Below are 16,408 nucleotides of genomic sequence, written 5' to 3'. Positions count from 1 at the left end.
TGCCCCACCTAGCAGGCCCACACTTTGGCCAACACTTGATCATATGAAGCATTTTAGTTTTGGTCCATTGTATAAATTTGCCTTTTCCTGACAATGAGTAATATGTCTGTTGTTTCTTGTATTGTCTCTTTGGAGAATTGCCTATTTACGTATGTTGCCCGTTTGTCTGTTGGGTTGTTTATTCTCTCCTGATGGATTCCATGTGTCTCTCCAGATCCTCGGTGTCTGCTGACCAATGGCAAACTGCCACTCTGGGCAAAGCGGCTGGTGAGTCTGCCCAGAGATCGGGACGCCTAGGGCTGGCAAAGTGGGTGTGCTCTCCTTCATGCTCTTCTTTCTTCTGGGAGCGCGTTTCCCTCTCTGTGTCTCTCTTTTCCCTAGAGAACCCTGTCATCCTTCCAGTCTCAGCTTAGACAGTCCTTCATGCTTATAACACGTATAGTGACCACCTTCCCTGTGCCAGTCTTGTTCTGACTATCCGGACGGCAGGGAGCAGGGCAGACAAAACGTCGGCCTTCACAGGCTCATTTTCTAGTGTGGGAGATGGGCAGTATCCACATCAAACCAATGAGTTGTATAGTATTTTGGGAGCTGATAAGTGCTGTGGAGAAAAAAAATTGAGAAAGAAAATAACAAGTATTGGGGGGAGGGGGCAACAATTTTATGATGAACAGAAAGGCCTTACTGGGAAGGTGATATTTGAACAGAGTTGAAGCAAGGGAGAAATGCAGTTCATGGGAAAGAATGTTCCAGGCAGAGAGAACAGTATGTAGGACAAAGGCCATGAGGCAGGATTATGCTTATTAGCATGTTCGAAGAGGTACGGGGAGGCCCAACTGCCTGGGTTGAGGGTGAATGAGGGTTGGGGGGAGAAGGGCTCACGGAGATGATGGGGGCCAGATGGTGTGGCACCGTGTGGGCTGTGGTGCGTTCCCTGAATAGTTCTCGTTGTCCTCCCCACTTATTTTCATCCCTGGCACCGAGTGAGATGGAGGCAAAGGGGGGCTCTGAGCTGAGGAAGGCCACGAGGTGGCGCCAAGTGTGAACATGAGGGGCAAGCAGAGGGCCAGGGAGGAGACTTGGGATCATCCAGGCAGGAGAGGTGGGAGGCTGGATAGATTCCGAAGGTGGAACCAAATGACTGGTTGTGAGAGAAAGAAGATGATGTTAGGATTGCATGAATGTTACTTAGGGGAGGCGCAGGCTAGGAGCCAGTGGGTTAGGAGCTGGCGGCAGAATCCTACACCCGAGGTGGGATGATTTATTTCAGTAACAATGTCAGTCCTCAGTCAAAACCTAACTGTCAGCTCCTCAGGGAAATCCTCCCTGCCATCCCCTCCCCTGCAGACCAGGTCTCTCAAGACCCCAAGCTTCCCCTTATCCGTAAATGCTACGAGTGGAATTACATTCAACAAACATGGATAGCACACTTACTCTGTACAGGCTGTTCTAAGGATTTTGTATGTATTATCTCATTTAATCCCCACTGAAGTATAGGACCTTTTCATATCCCTATTTCACAGATGGAGAAACTGAGGCCCAGAGAGGTTAAGTGACTTGTCCAGGGTCACACAGCTGGGAATTCGAGGACATGGGCTGCTCCAGAGCTGAGTTCTCAAGTACCCACCCTCCACTGTCTCTCAGGCCACAGTCCTATTTGCAGGCAGTGCTGGGCAGGACCAGGGTGGGAGAGGTGGCCATATGTGTTTGGATGGCAGAGCTAACAGAATTTGCTGAAGAAATACAAGGTGGAGAGTATGAGGGACAGTACAAGAATGAAGGATGACCTCAAGGTTTGGGGCCTAAGCAGCAGGCAAGAATAAGATAAGGAAGGCTTTAGGAGGAGTCAATCAGAGGGGGAAGATCAGGAGTTGCTTTCAACATGTGTTCGCTCTGAAATATCCATATAGATGGAGAGCAATTGCACGTGCGCTTCTGAAATTTAACAGATTCAGGCTGGAGATGTTTCTCTGGAGGCCGTTGCTGAGTGGTGTTTAAAGCCGAGACTGGATGGAGTCCATGCAGAGTCCCTGGCTCCCACTGGAGTTGATGATCTCTTGGCTAGCTGTCTGACCATCTCCTGTCACCCTCAGCTAGGAGATGATGATGTGGCAGATGGCTCAGCCTTCCATGCCCAGCGCAGCTACAAGCCCCATGGACGCTGGGCGGAGCGTGCTGACCAGGAGCCCCTCAAGACCATCCTGGATGCCCAGGACCTGGATTGCTACTTCACCCCCACGAAGCCCGAGAGCCTGGAGGACTCTATTGTGGATACAGTGGAGCCCCAGAGCCTGGCGGCCCTGCTGAGTGAGGTACAGACCACCCCAGCCCGGCCCACGGTCCCTGCACTGTGACTGCCCACCTGGGACCTGGGGCCTCGGCAGTATCATTTTGAAAATCAGGCTGATTTTCCCACTCTAGGGGTGCAAGATGATTACATGATGTGGTGGAGGGCAGGAGGGTGAGGCCCTGGGCCTAGTGCAAGTGAGACTTCCCAGGCAGACCAGGAGTCTGGGAGGTGGGTCCCTTGGGGGTGAAGAGCTTGGGCCTGAGAGCAGGCCTGTGGCTGGCTGGGGACGGTGGGGGGGAAGGGGGTCATTTGAGCAGGTAGAGCCCTGACCTTACCCCTTCCTTGCTGTGTGACCACTTGCTGTGAGGCTGGCTTCTCTAGGTTTCTGCTTTCAAAAAAAAAAAATGGTCATTAAAAAAAAGATAACCAAGAAAGAAAGATTTCTTAAAAATGGTCATAAAAAGAAAGCCCTCAGAGGGCTTTGATAGGAATCCAGCACCAATAGGGCCTGGGCCCTCAGAAGTGCTGAAGCAACTTTAGCTCTTGTTCTGTTATTTTCCAAACAAAATTATCTTTTATTCTGTTGTATAAACCGTCTTTTTTATTGTGAAATGATACACATACACTTGTGTGTACAAATCCTAGGTACACAGCTTGACAAGTTATTGCCTATGTATGCACCTATGTATCTACCACCCAGGCCCTAAGATAGAGAGTATCTTCTACCTCCTGGAAGACCGCCTTGTGCCCCTCCTAATCGGTACCCCCACCCGAGGCACAGCCTTTTAACCTCTCACCGAGGATTAGTTTGTCCTTGAACGTCACCCAAATCGGCTTCTGGAGGGTTGGAGCCTTGCCTGTAGAGGGGCTGCCGACCAGCAGGAGGAGCGCAGAGGGAGCTCAGGATGAGCACCTCACTGGGCCCAGGCCCTGGCTCAGCGGGATGCTCCAGCACGTCTTCCCTGTTATCGTGGGTGTTGGTGGTACGCCTGGCGGCCTGCAAAGGGCCCTGGCTGCCAGGATCGCCTCAGATGGCTGTGTCCTCTCCACCCTGCAGTCGGAGAGCCCCCAGAAGGTCGGCGGGGGGCATCCCTCCTTCCTGCCCATACAGAGGGAGTCCTCTGAGGACAGCGAGCTCATCATCTACTCCCTGGAGGCGGAGGTGACAGTCACAGGGACAGACAGGTGAGTGTCCTGTGCACCCAGGGAAGCCTTAAGGCATTGGAGAGAGGAGGCCTCAGCTGATAGGCACGCGTTGGAAGAATTGCTCTCCGCTCTCCCCATGGGCCTGTGGGAATGGGGCAGAGCAGTAAGGCCCGGGTGGGACGGGAGCCCGGCCCTGCAGCCTCAGTTGCCCTGGTTCCAGGTGGAGGTGCAGGGAGCCTTTGCAGGAGGCAGGAGAGGCGAGGCAGTGCTCTGTAGGAGCAGGGCACAGATGTCTAGGGGGTCAGGGTGGGGGCTAGCTGTTTACTACCAGTATGTTCTCATTCCCTTGCCCCACCCCCGGCACTGCAGCGAGTACTGCACAAAGGACATCAAGGGGGAGTCCAGAGACCAGCAAGGTGACTCCTACCTCAGAGTTTCCTCATTCTGCCCGAAGGATCAGAGACCACCTGACGGTGAGTGGTGGCAGGCGGAGACCCTGCAGTAATCTGTCCAGCCAGGCCCCTTTTTGGGTATTAATGGCGACCTTGACTCAGTCTTTCTGAAGCTCAGAGTCTATCACGGAGGCAGACATGGTCCCTGCTGTTCCCTGAGGATTCTCGAGCCCAACTGCTGACTGGCAGGAGCCCAGCTCTGCCACTTCCTTGAAGTGTAAACTTGCTGGTCCATAAAAACAGAGAGTGGGTATTATTACCCCCCACTCTTCAGATTGGAAAACCAAAGCCCTGGGAACCTGAGCCACTTACCTGACTCACCCAGTGAGGGCCTGGCTTTGGGCTCCTGACTCCCGCTCTGCCCCTCCAGACTCGGGGGAGTCAGAGGCTGACTTGGAGTGCAGCTTCACCACCAACCATGCGCCCCCTCCACAGCCGGCCCCGGCCCCTCGGTTTGACATGATGATGCCCCCCACGCTGGGTGAGCAGAGGCCAGATGTGGGGAAGACGGTGCATGGGACTTGCTCGGGGTTGGTCATGATATATAATCACTTTCCCCACATCAGCCCTGCACTTGGTGCCCACTAAGCCCCCATTTCCTTGTCTAGGAAGCAGAGCCATTAGCCTCTCCTCGGTCTAGTGGCAACAGGGTGTGTGATGGGCGAGTCCAGCTTTCTCCATTGTTAAGCGTCTGGCGTCTTTGGGCGTCTGCCGTGACTCATGGTGTTGACGATTCTCTCCTGCCCACCCCCTTGGCCTCCCCTTCGCCTCTCCCCAGGATGCCCAGGTTCTGCAGAAGAGTTATCCCAGCCCGAGGTGCTGGGCATATCCAACGGCTCCCTGCCCCAGACCCCTGAGCAGGAGAAGTTCCTCCGCCACCACTTCGAGACGCTTACTGACGCTCACCCCGAGGGTAGGGCCCTGCCCGGGCAGGCCTTCCAGTGCTGGGCACAGCGTGGGTGTCTCGGGTAGGGCTTCCCTGCAGAGCTGGCAGGGGTGGTAAGAGGGCTTGCGTTTTCTCTCAAGGACTGAGCCGTGCAGGCTCTTCTCCCTGCTGTGTTTGCTCCCCCAGGCATGTGGGTGGTCTATTGATGGCGTTTCTGGGGATCCACCTGCTGGTCTGCGGGCCTTCCTGGGCCCAGGGCTGAGTGGCTGGAGGGATTCTGAAGACTCCTTTGGCGTCTTCCCCTAGAGCTCTTCCATGGATCCCTGAGAGACTTGGAGGCCCCTGAGGCTGAGGACTTCTTCAATCCCCGGCTGAGCATTTCAGCCCAGTTCCTCTCACGCCTCCAGAAGACATCCAGGTAGAAGCTGGTGAACCCCCACCCTGCCCCCATCTCTCTATCCCCCCCCGGGGGGGGCTGTGTCCCCTCAGGGACCCCCAGGACAGCCACAACCGCCTGGTTTCCTTCCCACAGGTTCACCCACAGCTTCCCTCCCCGGCTGCCCCTGCACCTGGTGAAGTCCCCAGAGGTCAAATTCCCGGAGCTTGGGGGCAGCCAGTTCAGAGCAGAGCCCCTGAGAGCAGGCCCTGGCTACACGTCCCCAGGCAGGACCAACGTGAGTACTGGGGCCGCCTCCCTCCGGACTTAGGGCTGCGAGCCTGGAGGCCTTGTCCTCACCGCATGCTGTGCTTGTAGGTCCTCGCTGGGAAAAAGGCTGAGGAGCCCCTTGAGACCCCGGAAGCCTGGCGCCCGCTGAGTGAGTGCCCCTATCCGCAGACAAACAGCCCTGGGCTTCTCAGCAAACGGTCCTGGATGCCCATCCGAACCATGGGGCAGTGGGGATGGGCAGGGTCCACTCAGGCCCGAAAGCCATCTGGGGTGGGCCCCTCTCCCTCGGCTCTGCGGCTGGGGTGTGAGACTGAGCCAACTTCTTCCTTTACAGCCCCCCGCCTCCCCGGCCTGGTGCCCTGTGCCCCCTCCTCAGTGCTGCCCACTGACAGGAAGCCTCCGACGCCCACGGCCCTACCCACTCCACGCCTGCCTCAGGCTGTCCACGGCTCCTCCACCCACCCCTACATGGAGGCCACTGCCAGCTCCCGGGCCAAGATGTCACGCAGCACCTCCCCCGAGGACAGTGAGGACCCTGTACTGGCTGAGCTGGCCAGGCCCCTCCACAGGCCCTCCTCCCCGGGGGAGATGGCATCCCTGGGCCAGGAGCTCCAGGCCATCCCCACCACGGCAGCACCCAGCTCTAACAGCGAGGGCCGAGAACCTGCCTTGTCCTCCTGGGGCAACCACGAGGCCCGGGCCAGCCTGAAGCTGACCCTGTCGAGCATCTCTGACCGGCTCTTGCTGCCCCCTCCCCCGTTGGAACCTGCAGCCACCCAGCCCAGTGTCACCGTCACAACAGCCACCTTCCCAGTCCCCAGCCCCATGGATGCAAGCTCCCTGAGGCTCCACAATTCCACCTTTCTCCCAAGGCTCCTGGCCCCCGAGCCCCTCAAAGCCCCTGCCCACCCCAGCAGTGCCCTACTTCCGGAGGCCAGGCCTCGGGTTCCTGGCAGCGTCACCTCTCTCCTGGAGCCCACCCCTGGTAAGTACCACTCTTGGGGCAAGGGATTGTACCCCGAGCTCATCCCATGTACAGCTGGCTTAGCTCTGAAGCTGGGCACTTGACCCAGCTCAGGAGCTGCGCCATTCATTTGGTCGTTCGTTCGTTCTTTCACTTAGATATTTAGTAAGCACTTCATATGTGTTGGGCTTTGTTCTAGACCCTGGGCACATGGGGCTTGGTGGTCAACAAGACTACAAAGAATGGGCACCCTCACTGGGGAGATGGCCAGACTAAATGTAAAGCAAAGTGTTAAGAGTATCCTGAAGGAGTATGTGCTAAGGACAGAAATAAAAGGGTTTAGGGAGTGAGAAGGGGGGGGACAGTGGCTAGAGTTTTCAGCCAGATAATGAGAAAAGGCTTCAAGGAGAAGGGGGCATTTGAGCAGAGCGGGAGGGAAGTGAGCCTTAGGGGACTGAGGGAAGCATCCCAGGCAGAGGGATCAGCCCAGCCACCCCAGCCTCTCTCAGACCAGTTAGAAAGTGGAGGTGTCTTTCTCATTCCCTCCCCTCTCACCCCAGATGCTCTCAGTCTGGTCCAGAGCAGCCCTGGACACTGGGAGGAGCCTGGGGTGCCGGCCAGGGTTCTGCCCCCAGCTCCCCGTGAACTGAGCACTGTCGTGCACAGACTGCAGACCACCTTCCAAGAAGCCCTGGACCTTTACCGCCTGGTGAGCCCAGCCCCGGGGCCAGGGGAGAGGGCTGGGTGGCTCCCCGGGACTGCCGGGGCTGGGTGGCCCCTGACAAGGTTTGTACCCCTTGCAGATGGTCTCCAGCGACCAGGTGAGCACTGAGCAGCAGTGGCAGGCACGGACTGAGCTGGCCTCCACCTTTCTTTGGATCCATAACCAGTTAGAGGCCAATGACTGGCTGGTTGGGACTGACGTGGCCCAGGCCCAGGGCAGCCCGGGTTCCCCCTCCCCGACTACACTGTGCCCCCTGGCCAGCCCAGATTTGCATGCCCTGCTGGAACACTACTCGGAGCTGCTGGTGCAGGCCGTGCAGAGGAAGGTGCGGGGGGACTGAGGGCCAGCAGCCTCCTCTCCACGCCAGCCCTGCTGCTTCTGAAGAGATCGGTGTCTTAAGCAAATAAACTGACAGCTTAGAGGAATGGTTCCTGGTGCCTGTCGGGGCGTATGCACGAAGCTCCCTCAGGTGGATGCGGGGAAGGAGGGTAGGGTGGACAGCAGTGTTGTGTTGGACCAGCCTGGGGAACGTGGGTGGATGAACTTTGCAAGGGATGAAATTTGTATGCAGCAGGTTTTGGCCATGTAGCATTGTACCCTCACCTGCTCTTCCTCTTCCTGTCTCACCTGAGGGACATCAGCCCCAGCGCAGGACTCCGTCAATGGGACCAACATTCCCAAGAAATTAGGGACCTGCAATAATGATGATCCCAACACCTGGATGCCATGTCATCCATCCCCCCTGAGCTGCTATGGGGTCAGTTGGGGTCCTGGCCCAGTGGGGCCCAGCTGTTCCCCAAGGAGGGGCCAGCCCTTCCTCCCTGCCCCCTTACTGGTGCCCAAGAACCCACTGGAGCCACTGCCATCACCATGTGCCAGACCCTGGCTCCCAGGACAAACACTGCCACCCCACTGGTTCGGGGCCCCCAGGCCAAGCCCAGGTTGGATCCTATGAGGTCCAGGCTTTTGTCCCCACCTACAGCAGGGGAAATTGAGGAGAGACCAGCAACTCAGTGACTGGACAATCGGGCAGCATGCCCAGGCCATCCAGCAGCTGGGACAAGTAATTCTCTCCCCAGCAGGAAGATTCTATCCAGATTCATCCCATGAGCTCCCAGCTGTGGTAGCAGCTTCCCCAGGCAGCCGGCATCTAGCCATGTGGCATGTCTGCCAAGAAGGCCACTCTTGTGACCACAAAAGCCCCCACTGTCCCAATTCTCTATAAAAAGGAAGCCGGCAAGGGAGGGCCTTCCCCTGAACCACAGCCCCACCGTGCGGCTTGCTGTGGCCTCAACCACCACTTGCCTGAGTCCCTCTCTGCTCCGTCGGATGGTCACGGCCCACCAGAAACAAGCCCAGAGAGATCCAGCCTTGCTCCGGATCCCACACAGCTGGGACTCAAACCCAGGCTTGCCTCGTGGCAGAGCCAGACCATTCAGCATAAGGCCATGGCCCTCTGCTGTCTCTCGAAACACTAACACACATCACAACCAATGGTGCTGTTCAAAAAGTCCCGCGGGGTTCCTGTCTGTCGTACATGCTGGGGGTAGTGGGAGGAACAAGACCAGCAAAGCATCTGCCCTCGTGGCATTAGCCTTCTAGAGAGCAAAACAGGAACTGAAGCAGTATCTGTGGAACTGTAGGTAAGCTAAGGGAGTTCATTGTGCTGGTTGATGAGCCAGGGAAGGCCTTTCTGGGGTGACATTTGAGCTGAGGCCGGAGAGAAGGCACAGGCCATGTGGACATCTTGGGAAGATATCCGGGCAGACAGAGCAGCCAGTGCGAACACCCCGCTGGGGGGATCAAACATATATGGAAGGAATGGAGTGAGCTAGGAGAAAGGGTAAGAGAGGAGATGGAAGAATGGGGTTCAAGGGGGCAGGGTCTTGTTGCTTCATGACATTTAAATCCAAGAAATATTCACAACACAATTTTCCCCCCTAAATAAGATGCCTGATCTTGGTAGCTAAGGAGATGCCCAGTATTGTTTATTTCTCAGAGGCCCTGCCCCTGCCCTGCCCCACAGGTTACAGACCCCTGGGGACCCTCTCTCCTTGCCCCTGCCTTGCCTGGCCACCGAAGATCCTTGAGGCAAGGCTTGGCATCCAGGCCCCTGAATACCCAGAGGACCATATTGAGCCTTTCCCTAGTGGAATGTACCCCTCCTCCCACCCTGTATCATAATTAAGCCTTCAGGGGCGCCTGGGTGGCTCAGTCGGTTAAGCGTCTGCCTTTGGCTCAGGTCATGATCTCGGGGTCCTGGGATCGAGTCCCACGTTGGGCTCCCCGCTCAGTGGGGAGTCTGCTTCTCCCTCTGCCCCTAACCCTGCTTCTGCTCCCTCTCTCTCAAATAAACTTTTAAAAAGTCTTCAACGCACAAGTAGCAAATGGCTGGCTTGTGGGGGCCCACGCTGCAGGGACATTTATTACTCTTGCTTATGTTCCTGGCCCCGTTACCTTCTGAGGCTGAGTTCCACCCCCCAGCTTAGGCCCTCAGAGCTGCAACATGGCTGCCATACCGGCACTTGGGCAGTATGCTCTCAGCTAACCAGGAGCAAAGGCCCGAAGGAGGGCAGCTGCCAGGGTAGTAAGAAAGGTGCTCAGCCTTCCTAGACGCTTCTTTCAGAGCAGTTGTAGGCAAGAATGGAGATGGCTTTGATTCACTTGGACCAACCATCTTTCCTGTCCTGACCATATCGCTGTTCAAACAAAATTGGGTTCTCTCAGCACAAGAGGGTGGGCTGGTAGAGAGGACCCAGTGTGTCTGCCACTCTCCACTTCTTAATGCTAAGCTCTTCTGCCCTGGAAAGACCAGAATCTCTCCTCCGACAAACTGGCTGGTTAAGAAACCACTGCTGATGAATGTGTGCGCATGCGGGTTGTGGACCCACAGGGCCCCAGCAGGAAGAGGACAGAATGCTCACACAGGATGTTTCAAAGAGAGTTCAGTGAAGGGATCTTTTACAAAGAAGTGGGCAGGGGATAGGGAAATCCTAGGGCCCCTACGGTATCCTGGACTGGTCCCAGAGAAGAGCTGTTACTCCCACCCTAGCCTTGAGCTGTAGATACAAGGGAGCAAAGTGGGACCCAGAAGAGCCAATCCTGGAGAGAGGGCTGCCGTGAGGGGAGCTGTGTGCCTGGCAACTTCATAGGGAGAGAGTTGGAGAAATCCTCTCCCCCATCTTCTGTGGGGCTCCCCATTGTCGAAATCCTATTGGGAGCGAGGGGGTACGGGAGGAGTGGGACAGAAGGGGTATGGGGACAAAGACCCCCAGCCCTGAATTTCTTCCCTAATGTGTTTTCAGTAACACAGGAACCACTTGCCCCAAGAGACATGGTGCTGGGCAGGGAGAACTGGGCACGGGGAAAGAGACAAGATGGCTCCCGCTAACCGTTTGCCAGCTCATTCTTCAGTGCAACTTCCGCCCTGTACTCCCCCGCTGGACCGATCCTAGATACTGGGCTGCCAGACCTGTGCTGCACACACCAGTCACAGGTGCATGAAATCCAACAATTGTGAGATGGAGACACTTCAAACACTTTTTAAAGAACTTTATTTTTTAAAGATTTTATTTGCTAGAGAGAGAGAGTGAGCGCACAAGCTAGGGGAGTGGCAGGCAGAGGAAGAAGCAGGCTCCCTGCTGAGCAAGGAGCCCAATGTGGGGCTCCATCCCAGGACCCTGGGATCATTACCTGAGCCAAAGACACATGCTTAACTGACTGAGCCACCCAGGTGTCCTGACACTTACCACTTACAGATGGACCGACTGAAACTCACATGCTTGCCTAGCCACCCCTCAAGACTTCCTAACAACCACCCTGTTTATATGCTGCATGCTAAGCGCTCTCCCCACATGATCTACATGGATCTTTGACACAAACCAGTGATAGGGAGACACATTAGTCCCATTTTCCAGATCAAGAAACTGAGGCTAAGCAAGAAGTGACTTGCCTGGGTTCTGCAGAGATAAAGTGGCAAAGCTCTGGGCTAACAGACTCTCAGTCCCGCCTCCCTTGCTGCCCCAAATGAATCAGCAGGACTGACTCTCAGGGAGTGTGAAGAAATGAAGAAATAATGCTTCTCTCACCACCAAGCCTTTGTGTAGACTGTTCCCTCTGCCTGGAACACCCTCCCCTTTCACCTGAAACCTCATCTTCCTTCAGGGCTACACCCAGCAGTCATCTCTGAACCTTTAGGCTGGATCAGGAGCCTCTTCTGGGCTCCTTTGAGCCCCCTGGGTTTTCTCTGTTGCAGTTGGGATCACTTTGCCTGTGCATCCCCCATCATAGCTTTGGTCATTCTGCACTGTTACTGGCGTGTCTCCCTCATGGGCTAAGTTATATGTTCATTTTTAGTGCTGAGCTAGGCCTGGCCCATAGTTGGAGCTCAGGAAGTCGCTGACTGGATAAATGAGAGGAAGTAACTGCACAGAGATTATTCAAAATCCTTAACCAGGGGTTAAGAGGTCAGACAATGATCAATCTAGAACACAGACTCGCTTGAATGTAGGGGTGGGGTTCTGGGAGCCCCTGGCTGTGTCAGGTGACCCCCTTTGGCTCCTGGACTGTGGGAGAGTGGGGAAGTGGTGTCCCAGGCAATCACTAGGAGCTGGACTATTAACACACCAATATTCTAATACCTGCTACAACTGAACAGTGTTTCTGGCTGAACATCAGCTCTGGGCATCTGAAAATCAGAGAGGTAGAGCTTCCTGTTGTAAGATGCATAGCCTATATCCTCCCCTTGTCCTTCCCTACTGCACTGTGCTGTCTCTCCACCCTCTGGAGCAAGCAATCACAGCCACTCCTCACCCCCGCTTCCTCAGACAGCTGCTGTGATTTGAATAACCAAACAGGCTGTTGGATGTCCGGTTGGTAACTGATTTGCCTGGCAAACAGACCCTCAGGTCCTTAGCCCTGCTACTTTAAGAGGACAGCCTCCCTGCAGTCTTTCCTTTTTCCCACTCCCAGGAGCTAAGCTTCAATCTTGCCCTTGCTTGGTGTTCTCGGGGGTCCTAGCGCTTGGCCGCCCCTGGTGGCTGGAGAGTGCCCTCAGGAACCTGGTGTAGGAGAAGGGGGAGGAATGGTGGGTCCCGAGGCAAAGGTAACTGGAGCCAGCTAAGTCGGCTCCCTGGGCTGGTCACAAAATTTGCATGGAGAGAATGAGTCTCCTCCAGGGCTCCCCCCTCCCTCCCTCCCTTCCCCCTCCAGTCATCCTGGGGCTGAGGTGTGACTGTAGGTGGAAGAAGCAGTCGTCTGTGTGGGGCCATCTCACCATTCCTGGAGGTGATGCCCCGTGCCTTCCTGGTCAGGAGTCGGCATCCACAGCCACCCAACTGGGGCCACCTGCCTGATCAGCTCCAGGGAGATGCCTATGTCCCAGGTGGGCCCCTCACTGGGCCTGGAGGTGAGGGGTAGGTGAGACACAAAGCATCACCGTCTGGCTTCTCTCCTCAGACTGCAGCAACCAGCAGGGCCCTCCAGCACACCAGTCTTCTGGCCTCGGAGACCCTTGGGTAGCGGTAAGTCTGCAGCTGGACCACAAGACCCTGCTCAGTTTCATCCCTGCCCACTCTCAGCCTCAACATAACCTGACTGCCCCTTACTTCCCAAGCCCATTGCACATGCCCCTCCAGCCTCAGGACCTTTCCACTTATTGTTCTCTCTGCTGGGAATGCCTTTCCTTTCTTAGTAGAGCTCACCGTTCGGCTTCATCCCAGGCACCATTTCCCTAGCATGGGCAGTCACATTTCCTATCCCAAGATCCCTCTGTCCAGTGGGGCAGAACAAGATTAAAGCCAAGTGGATGGCGATTTCCTTTTTTTTTTTTTAAGGTTTTATTTATTTATTTATTTGACAGAGAGAGACACAGTGAGAGAGGGAACACAAGCAGGGGGAGTAGGAGAGGGAGAAGCAGGCTTCCCGCTGAGCATGGAGCCTGCCCAACACAGCCTCAATCTCATGACCCTGGGACCATGACCTGAGCCAAAGGCAGCCGCTTAACGACTGAGCCACCCAGGCGCCCCTGGCGATTTGCTCTATGTCAGACCAGAAAAGGTGACAGGAGCAGGATGGGAAGACTGGGGGTTCTCAGAAGGGATATTCAGCTGTGCATGCCCTGGAAGAAGGAAAGCACTAGCCAGAATAGAAATGTGACTGCAATTATTTCAGTATTTGTTCAAAGCCAGGAAGTGTTCTAGGCAATGGAGATTTACCAGGAATAAGACAAAAATTCCATCCTTCCTGGAGCTTATAATCTGGTGGGGGCTACAGGGATAGACAATAAAATTAGAAAAATCTAGTTACGGGGTGCCTGGGTGGCTCAGTCATTACGCGTCTGCCTTCGGCTCAGGTCATGATCCCAGGGTCCTGGGATCGAGCCCTGCATCGGGCTCCCTGCTCCACGGGAGGCCTGCTTTTCCATCTCCCGCTCCCTTTGCTTGTGTTCCTGCTCTCGCTCTCTCTCTGTCAAATAAATAAATAAAATCTTAAAAAAAAAAAAAAGGAAATCGCCATCCACTATGTTACGTAACTATGTTACGTTGGAAGACGTGCTATGGAGAAATATAAAGCAAGGTAAAGGCAACGGGGAAGGGCCAGGGAAGGCCTTTGCACACACGAATAGCAGCCTTCCCAGCCCTCCTTGGTTCCTGGTTCTAGGTATTCCATTTGCTCCGGCCGGGGGGTCTAACTCCCATGTCCCTCCCACAGCCCATGCAGGGCAGGCTGGCCTCCGCTCCCGGGGGCCTGGGGACACTTGGCTGCCTGCTCTGCCTCAAGGCCTTCCCTCTGCAGCGCATGCTGACGCGACACCTCAAGTGCCACAGCCCCGCGCGCCGTCACGTGGGCCACTGTTGTGGTAAGGGCTTTCACGATGCCTTCGACCTCAAGCACCACATGAGGACTCACACCGGTGAGGAGGGGCAGGGGCGGGGCAGGGCGGCTGGGCCCCAGGGAAGTCTGGAATGAAATGGGAGAGAGGTGCCCAGGATGTTCCAGCGTTTGTGTTCATGGGGTGAAGACTCAGCCATCAGGCGGCTTGGAACACCTCCTACTTAGGCCCCCAGCCACTGGGTGCTAAGGTGGTGCCAGGGTGGAGGCCTGCTGAGGGGTGCAGCGTGAAGACAGTAGTGGCTACAGGATTCAGGTCCTAGACGGAAGGGTGCAAGGAAAAGCCTCCCTCCTCCTCCTGGGGAAGGAATATCCTGATGAGCAGGTGGGGAACACAGGCGTCTGGCCCACATTTGCACTGGGTGGAGGTAGCACATGGTGGGACACAGGCAGAGTCTGGACACCTCGGAGCAGGAATGCAGGAATGCTCATGGAGGGCAAGGTGGAGAGGCTTTGGTTTGGAGGCCATTGCCCTGTCTGTCCTCCCCCCCTACCCCCCGCCGCCCTTCTGCACAGGGATCCGGCCATTCCGCTGTGGAGCTTGCGGAAAAGCATTTACACAGCGCTGCTCACTGGAAGCTCATCTTGCCAAGGTGCACAGGCAGCCGGCCAGCTACGCTTATCGTGAGCGCCGTGAGAAGCTGCATGTGTGCGAGGACTGCGGCTTCACCTGCTCGAGGCCGGACGCCTACGTGCAGCACCGCGCCCTACATCGCGCTGCTTGAGAATGTGCATCCCACACAACCCACGGGAGGCAAATAAACGCAGGAAATGCACGCACAAAACACAGAATTTATTACACATAGGAGAGAACAGTTCACTCGGTCCAGCGGTGGCCACAGTGTGGGGCCGTGCACACGTAGTACAAGCGCATGGCGTCCTGCCAGAAAGGGTGCACGGTTAGGAAGGGCCTGCACCCCATGGATGTGTACGACACACCACCTCCATCCAGCAGAGCCGCACCCCAAGATAATAGGCAAAGGGGCCTTCCCCACTGGTAAGGGTCCCCCCCAATACTGGTATCCCTGCCCCCGGGGAGGACCAACCCTGGGACACGCAGAAAGCCTTCCTCCTGTCGCTCACCTCGGCCCGGGCACTATGTGACTGGAAGAACACCGCCTCCTTGTGGCCACACCTGGGAGGACAGTCAGCCACTCAGCCAACCATACCCTTCCCTCCTCCCTTCACCCAGTGAGGACGAGCCACTCTCCATCCCCAATACCAAGAGCGCGCTCTCACTTTTGGCACGGGTGGTCCTCGGTCCGCGGCAACGTGGGGTCCTGGGACACGTCAGCGATGATCTGGGTCAGTTCGCTGAGGGAATAGAAGGTGAATAATTATGCCCAGACCAGGCCTTTCCCAAGCCAACAACCCCGTCCCCCGGCTCTAGTGCTGCCACTCACTCCACTTCGTGCGTGATCTTGTTGACGTAGATGCAGCTGTTGTCGGCTTCCTGCTGGTAATCACAATTCCGGCACTACGAGAGGGCGAGTGTGGCGGGGAGGGGGTCATGGAGAGATCCGGGAAGCGACTGGAAGGGAAGGCTGGGTCTTCCCCGGAGGGAATGACTAGAGCATGGAGTCTCGAAGTTGGGAGAACGGGGTATATTGAGAATCACTTCGGGGATGGGCAAGACAAGAGAGTAGGGTTCACTCGGGGGATAGGAGGCGAGACCAAAAGGCGTAGGAGGCGTAAAAAGGAGTAAGGGTCACGTGGAGTAGGTTGGGGGCACACTGGGAACAGGTGGACCGTTCTGGGAAGACCCGGGCACTCCGCAGACTCGTGCTCACCGCGTAGAGCAGAATGCGGTTCTCCTTGTCCTCCTTGGGGTAAAGCATGTTGTTACTGTGGGAGGGAGAGGTCAGAGGTCAGTCCTGGGGCCATTACTTGCTTCCCTTACACACTCGCAGGCCCAGGCTCACCATTCCTGGCAGAATCGAATACCCACGAAACCCGGCTCGTAAGTACCGTCTGGCTCCATAGCTACGCACTGCCCGCCAAGCCAGCCTTCCGCACTTGCTCCGCCGCGCGACCGGTCGCGGGAAGGGTCAAGCCTAGTTGCTTCGCCAAGGGAGGGGCGGAGCTACGAACACATACTGTCCCCCTGGGCTTTGTGCTTGGCTCTGCGCCGAGGTTCGATTAGTAACTTGCTTCAGTTTTTTTGATATCCTGCGGTAATTGGCTCCAACTTCTGAGCCTCGCTTCCCCCGTTTGTAGAATAGCATGGTACGAGAGCCAGGAATACGATGCTTTACGTAATATGCAAGGCCGGGAGCATAAATGAAGCTATTGCTTTTTGCTGGCTGCACATGCGCGGACGAGGTAACTCTTGCCAGTCCTTCCTGTGGGCTTCAGCCTTCGCTCGCCCGGGCAGTTTCCCGGGCGGCT

The 16,408-nt window shown here is 56.2% G+C and overlaps 3 protein-coding genes across 4 annotated transcripts in view; 2 read left to right on the top strand and 1 right to left on the bottom strand.

The window, feature by feature from the left end:
- Window positions 1–7,804, top strand: part of WDR62 (WD repeat domain 62) — a 41,763-nt gene extending 33,959 nt beyond the window's left edge. Inside the window, exons 21-32 of the mRNA XM_035023591.1 lie at window positions 215–267; window positions 2,094–2,312; window positions 3,348–3,475; window positions 3,806–3,909; window positions 4,259–4,369; window positions 4,667–4,801; window positions 5,081–5,192; window positions 5,307–5,448; window positions 5,529–5,589; window positions 5,776–6,426; window positions 6,966–7,114; window positions 7,209–7,804. Coding sequence (XP_034879482.1) covers window positions 215–267; window positions 2,094–2,312; window positions 3,348–3,475; window positions 3,806–3,909; window positions 4,259–4,369; window positions 4,667–4,801; window positions 5,081–5,192; window positions 5,307–5,448; window positions 5,529–5,589; window positions 5,776–6,426; window positions 6,966–7,114; window positions 7,209–7,469 — 2,126 coding nt within the window. The 3' untranslated portion in view covers window positions 7,470–7,804. The remainder of the gene's footprint in view (window positions 1–214; window positions 268–2,093; window positions 2,313–3,347; window positions 3,476–3,805; window positions 3,910–4,258; window positions 4,370–4,666; window positions 4,802–5,080; window positions 5,193–5,306; window positions 5,449–5,528; window positions 5,590–5,775; window positions 6,427–6,965; window positions 7,115–7,208) is intronic.
- Window positions 7,805–12,418: 4,614 nt separating this feature from the next.
- OVOL3 (ovo like zinc finger 3) lies at window positions 12,419–14,745 on the top strand. The gene is made up of 4 exons (XM_035023862.1): window positions 12,419–12,512; window positions 12,587–12,651; window positions 13,841–14,042; window positions 14,537–14,745. Exons 1-4 carry the CDS (start codon window positions 12,419–12,421, stop codon window positions 14,743–14,745), a joined length of 570 nt encoding a protein of 189 aa, XP_034879753.1.
- Window positions 14,746–14,792: 47 nt separating this feature from the next.
- POLR2I (RNA polymerase II subunit I) lies at window positions 14,793–16,303 on the bottom strand. Of its 2 annotated transcripts, none has more exons than XM_035023830.1 (6): window positions 15,989–16,303; window positions 15,811–15,865; window positions 15,424–15,497; window positions 15,260–15,334; window positions 15,104–15,155; window positions 14,793–14,900 (listed from the first exon to the last, which is right to left on the bottom strand). In XM_035023830.1, the coding sequence occupies exons 2-6, from the start codon at window positions 15,856–15,858 to the stop codon at window positions 14,838–14,840; spliced, it is 312 nt and encodes a 103-aa protein (XP_034879721.1). In that variant the 5' UTR covers window positions 15,859–15,865; window positions 15,989–16,303; the 3' UTR covers window positions 14,793–14,837. The 2 variants fall into 2 exon arrangements, with proteins under 2 accessions (XP_034879721.1, XP_034879720.1); XM_035023829.1 differs by having other exon boundaries at window positions 15,943–16,301.
- Window positions 16,304–16,408: the final 105 nt, after the last annotated feature.

This window comes from Mirounga leonina, unplaced genomic scaffold (genome assembly GCF_011800145.1).
Source record: "Mirounga leonina isolate KUSES-001 unplaced genomic scaffold, KU_Mleo_1.0 Mir_177, whole genome shotgun sequence".
Taxonomy (NCBI): domain Eukaryota; kingdom Metazoa; phylum Chordata; class Mammalia; order Carnivora; family Phocidae; genus Mirounga; species Mirounga leonina.
This window is presented reverse-complemented; position numbering and strand designations above follow the sequence as displayed.